General features: G+C 38.7%; 1 protein-coding gene across 1 annotated transcript in view; it reads right to left on the minus strand.

The window, feature by feature from the left end:
- Nucleotides 1-2,069: 2,069 nt before the first annotated feature.
- The window catches only part of LOC103132487 (uncharacterized), a 10,822-nt gene continuing 7,787 nt past the window's right edge, over nucleotides 2,070-5,104 (minus strand). Inside the window, exons 3-8 of the mRNA XM_007544289.2 lie at nucleotides 3,808-3,855; nucleotides 3,598-3,645; nucleotides 3,350-3,530; nucleotides 3,168-3,269; nucleotides 2,988-3,065; nucleotides 2,070-2,885 (exon numbers count right to left, since the gene is read on the minus strand). Of these exons, the coding sequence (XP_007544351.1) occupies nucleotides 2,688-2,885; nucleotides 2,988-3,065; nucleotides 3,168-3,269; nucleotides 3,350-3,530; nucleotides 3,598-3,645; nucleotides 3,808-3,855 (655 nt within the window). The 3' untranslated portion in view covers nucleotides 2,070-2,687. The remainder of the gene's footprint in view (nucleotides 2,886-2,987; nucleotides 3,066-3,167; nucleotides 3,270-3,349; nucleotides 3,531-3,597; nucleotides 3,646-3,807; nucleotides 3,856-5,104) is intronic.

The following is a 5,104-nucleotide window of genomic DNA, read 5'->3' on the forward strand; positions in this document are numbered from 1 at the left end:
ATAAAGGACAACCTACATTTCAGTGTTGTAGTACTCGAGATTGGTCTTGGTCTTGAGACCATTGTTTGATGGTCTCGGACTCGACCGCATTTTGTCTCGGTCTCGGGCGCTGAGGACTCGGCATTTTAGTTCAAAACCAGTCGAGACCGCAACTGTGAAAATATCACTAAACCTACAGCATACTGTCCAGTTTATTTGTTAACATCTTTGTTTTCAGTGGATACAAAACGCACCAATTAAAATCCAACCAATAACGTGACCTGCCAATTACGTGTTTCTGTTTCTCCTCCCTCCCCCACCCCTCCCCACCTTTCACTTGCACGCGGCGCTCCAAGACATGCGCAGTGGTTTTCTATCAGCAGCAGAAGATGTCGGTCTAATAGACGGTAATAGAATACTGCTGCATTCTATTCCGATGGCGACAGCTTTCACAGACGGTGGGGACAACGTCTAACTTTTTTCGTCACTTAGAAAAGAAGCTCAAAGAAAGGTAAGCTCCGTTGACATGATGTTAGCAAAGCTAGCTGTATAGGGACACATAAGCATTTGTGATGGGAAAAAAAAGTCACTCACTGCACTGAATTATTGTGCGGAGATGTTGACTGACTTGTCGCAAATATGAGACAACACTGTGTCCAAAAGTCTTAAATATATTGATGCGACATTCAGGAACAGTACGATTCATCTGCTCATCTCTTTACTTATTAGATAGGACTGGAGTGTCGCTGAGAGCCGTTGTTCTATCAGATTACCATAGCATACATGCTATTCTGACAGCCTGCGCATTAAGAAGTCTGACAGTCAGAGGAGTTGTCAGTTCATCATACGCAACAAGTTATGACTAAAATAAGTCATTAAATTGTTTTCCATGATAACTATGTAGATATACATGAATTGTCGTGGTTTCAAAGTGTATTTAAAGCAAGGTCTGGCTGCAGCTGCAGTCAACTACAACACACGCCCCTGTAAAACTCATTAACTTATTTAACTGCTAAGTCAGGATGCTATACAACTGTTAATAAAGTGTATGATGATCTACATCATGATTCTATGTTACTAATTAAATAAAATTATATGGTAATGACGTGTCTGACAAATATAGCCGTGAGTTCGTGCTAAGCGTATGATGATCTGACAGCATATGCTGACCTGACAGAACACTCTTCTTTGTTCTTGTAATCCTCTGCGTACACTGCAGTAGCTATCATTATTTTATTTAATTATGTACATTGATATTTTTTTAATTAACAAAATAAAACACAAGAATGAAAGAGCACGCAGAGCATGCACATTGCTCTTTGATTGTTTTTGTTCAAAGTGGCAGCTGTAATGTCTGCCATGGTGTCAGACTACCTGGCTTCATGTGGGAGAGAGGGTGAGAACAGTCACGGTGAGAGTCTTGTGATTGGTTACTTCTTGCTTGTTGCTCCTTGGTCAGTGTTCATAGTTGAGCGTTATTTACCGTCAGGGCATTGCCTCAATTGCTTTGTTTAATGGTTTCTGACATGAGCAAACGCCCAGGGCGTTATCTTTTTAGGGATGGCACGAGACCGCCGCAGATTGTAGCACAGATAGAAGCAAAGCAGAACAGAGTTTATTCTGCTTTTAATATTGGTTAAATTTATAAAGTATTTAATATCTAGGTGTTTTTATGGGAATATGGATCTTTCAGATCAATTTGAGAAGCAGTTTTGATCATACTTCACATTTCATCGTATCATGTAGCGTGGGGCGCTGGTCTTGGTCTTGACTCGGTCTCAACTTCCCTCGGTCTTGGTCTTGACTTGGTCTTGCACCCTAAAAGTCTTGGTCTTGTCTCGGTCTCGATACACTCTGGTCTTGGTCTTGTCTCGGTCTCGATACACTCTGGTCTTGGTCTTGTCTTGGTCTCGGGTTAGGTGGTCTTGACCACAACACTGCTACATTTTATAATGTTGTGCAATATGTAGGACCTAAACCTAAACTCCAAATCCAGATATTGATTCTTTTTTTTATTCATCAATAGCAATCATGTTTTTGGACCTAGACAAAACCCCAATAAGGAAAGGGATAACTTGTGATTTGAACCCAGGATCTTTTTTGTTTCCTCCAAAGCAGAAGTGGCAACCACTCCATCTCCATTCAGCTGTTTTTTATTAAAATGAAAATAAAATTGATAATGAACACATTTATGTAAGAGGTATTTGTTTGGAAAACTTGGATTAGATCTCTGAAGTCAACATCTACATACAATCTTAAAAATTATTGCTGTGACTGCAGGGATAATAACATCCAGAGGGATTTTTGTTTGCTGGTTTGTTGATTTCCATATCTCTGGTCATAGATTGGTACCTTGACTTGGACATAATTTAACTCAATTTCACAAACATTCCACACTACAAAACCAAACTCCCTGCAGAAAATGCATTTGAAGATTAATATCTATATTAACATGATGTGTGTTTTCTAAGAATCTTCATTAGGCTTTTGTCAGAGCGCAGCAGAAAAAAATAGAAATAACTCCAGGTATTAAAATACAACAGGTATTACACCTCTAAGAACTTCAGATTTAAAGTGAAAAGAATTCCCAATTTTTTTCTAGTTTCTTCATTCATCCTGTTATACAAAAGAAACCCCCCACAATACAATAATTAAGAAACGGGAAGTGATGTCAGAATCTGTTTTCTTCATTGCTGCATCTGCTTTCTCTACATGACAGACGGTTTGATTTCTCTAGGAAAAATATCCCAGGAGTCAAACCCAGGAACATGGTTCTTCCAGTCCGGCTGAAGAGGAGGATTGTTTAAAGCCATCAAGCAGCTCAGCCAGTAGCATTCAGAGGTCAGAGGTCTGAGATCCTCCTTCACTTCCTTTGGAAATTCATCTAAACATTCTGGGAAACCAGTCTGAGGAGGAAAGGTTCAATGTTACACACTGATTGATATATTAGACCTATAAATGTCTCTGTGTTCTGTTTGGTTTCCAAACTGGATCATCTGTAAACTTACCTTCAGAAGTTCTTCTTTGTTGGTGTGGAACAGCGTCATCTGCAGGTTCTGAACTGTTAGCTGTCTGTACTCTTTAACCTGGAACACAGAAAGCTGCTTCTTACATACTTACTCTACTTACATACCTCATCATGCTGCTTTACTGATTCTGTGCAGAAAGCTGTTCTACAGTCCAGTTACCTTCTGAGGAGTCGGTTCACTGCTGGACTCAGACTGTTGGAACATTTCTTCTATCTGCTGCCTCCTTCTCTTCATTTCATCTGATGCATTTCCAAATGTTTTCTACAAACATCAGTTCAACATCAAGTGAGACCCACAGTGACATTAAACCCAACAGGTAAACCTCCTGAGATCAGATCTACCTCAATCAGATCTTTGGCCTCATTTGGGTTCATCTTCCTGGACTTCAGCTGATCTTTGACCTTTGGCCACTGCAGCAGTTTCAGCTTGTCGTACATCTCAGTCAGTCTGGTTTTACTGACCGGGTTGTTCATGCTCTCAGTGTCTCCTGTTTTTAGTGAAGCTGCTACCTGAGCTGCCAGTCTGTCAGACAGTTAGTTTGGTTATTTATGCAGCAGGTCAGTAAATATGAAGTTTCATCTTTATGTACCTGTCTTTCACCAATTTCAGTTCTTCTTCTGTTTTGGCTGTTTCAGACCTGTGGAGGGAAAAATGAAGCTTTGAGGGACACATCATTTGAGTTCAGTTATAATTAAATATTGATCTAATATTAACAGTTGAATACAGACCTCCAGAGACAAACCATTAAGTTAAATATTAGCTAATAAGTGGCTACACAAAATAACAGAACATTTCTTACCGGGCCTCATTGAGCTTCTCTTTGTAAAACGTCTCCATCTGAGTCATTCTGTGTTAAAAGATTAAAATAATTAGTTCGCTGATCACTGGTTATTCATGGTATTTTATGGTTAATATAAAAAAGCAGAACTTTCTTTGTGTTCACATCCTCTTTAATGTTCTGATTCGCAAACAACTAATGTCTTAAGGTACGTCTTTGTGTCTTATTGCTTTGAAGATGAGTTTAGCCCAAATAATCAAAACTAATTCACAGCCTGCTGCAATGGATGGATAGATATAGATGGATATAAGACAGAAAAATTTGTATATAAATAAGAAGATTGAGGTAATGACGAGGGAGGCAGCTCTTCACTACATTTTCTACTTATTTTTTAATATAAAAGTAAAAATGTCTTCTTTTAAAAGGCTTTTATTTTGAAATTATATATCACATGTGTTTGATATTTTCTGGTTGTCTAATAGAGGTCTCCCTCTGTCATCCAGAAGTGAGAGAAGTCACTGGAAAAAAAGTTTTTCAGTAATGAGCATGGTAAATTAGGGGGGAAAAAATGACTTTTTTGATAGACTTTTATTTTGAAATTACACATCAGATCATGTTGCCACTTTCTGGTTCTGTTCTAGAGGTGTCTCTCTGTCCCCCAGAAGTGGTAGCAATTATTGGATACAGAGAGTTTCTCAGCAACCGTCACGGCAACTTACAGGCAAAAGATTAAAAAGGACATTTTTGATAGGCTTTTATTTTGAAATTATATATTAGATCTTGTTGCCTCTTTCAGGTTCTGTTCTAGAGGTGTCCCTCTGTCACCCAGAAGTGGTTTCAGTCATTGGAAACAGAGAGTTTCTCAGCAATAAGCATGGCAACTTAGGGGGAAAAACATGTAAAGTACTTTTTTGAAAGTGTTTTATTTTGAAATTATACATCAGATNTAAAGTACTTTTTTGAAAGTGTTTTATTTTGAAATTATACATCAGATCAAGTTGCCTCTCTCAGGTTCTGTTCTAGAGGTGTCCCTCTGTCCCCCAGAAGTGGTAGCAATCATTGGAAAGAGAAAGTTTCTCAGCAACGGTCAAGGCAACTTGCGGGGAAAAGATCAAAAAGGACTTTTTTGAAAGGCTTTTATTTTGAAATTATACATCAGATCAAGTTGCCTCTCTCAGGTTCTGTTCTAGAGGTGTCCCTCTGTCCCCCAGAAGTGGCAACAATCATTGGAAAGAGAAAGTTTCTCAGCAACGGTCAAGGCAACTTGCGGGGAAAAGATCCAAAAGGACTTTTTTGAAAGGCTTTTATTTTGAAATTA

This window comes from Poecilia formosa, unplaced genomic scaffold (assembly GCF_000485575.1).
Source record: "Poecilia formosa unplaced genomic scaffold, Poecilia_formosa-5.1.2 Scaffold1081, whole genome shotgun sequence".
Lineage (NCBI taxonomy): Eukaryota > Metazoa > Chordata > Actinopteri > Cyprinodontiformes > Poeciliidae > Poecilia > Poecilia formosa.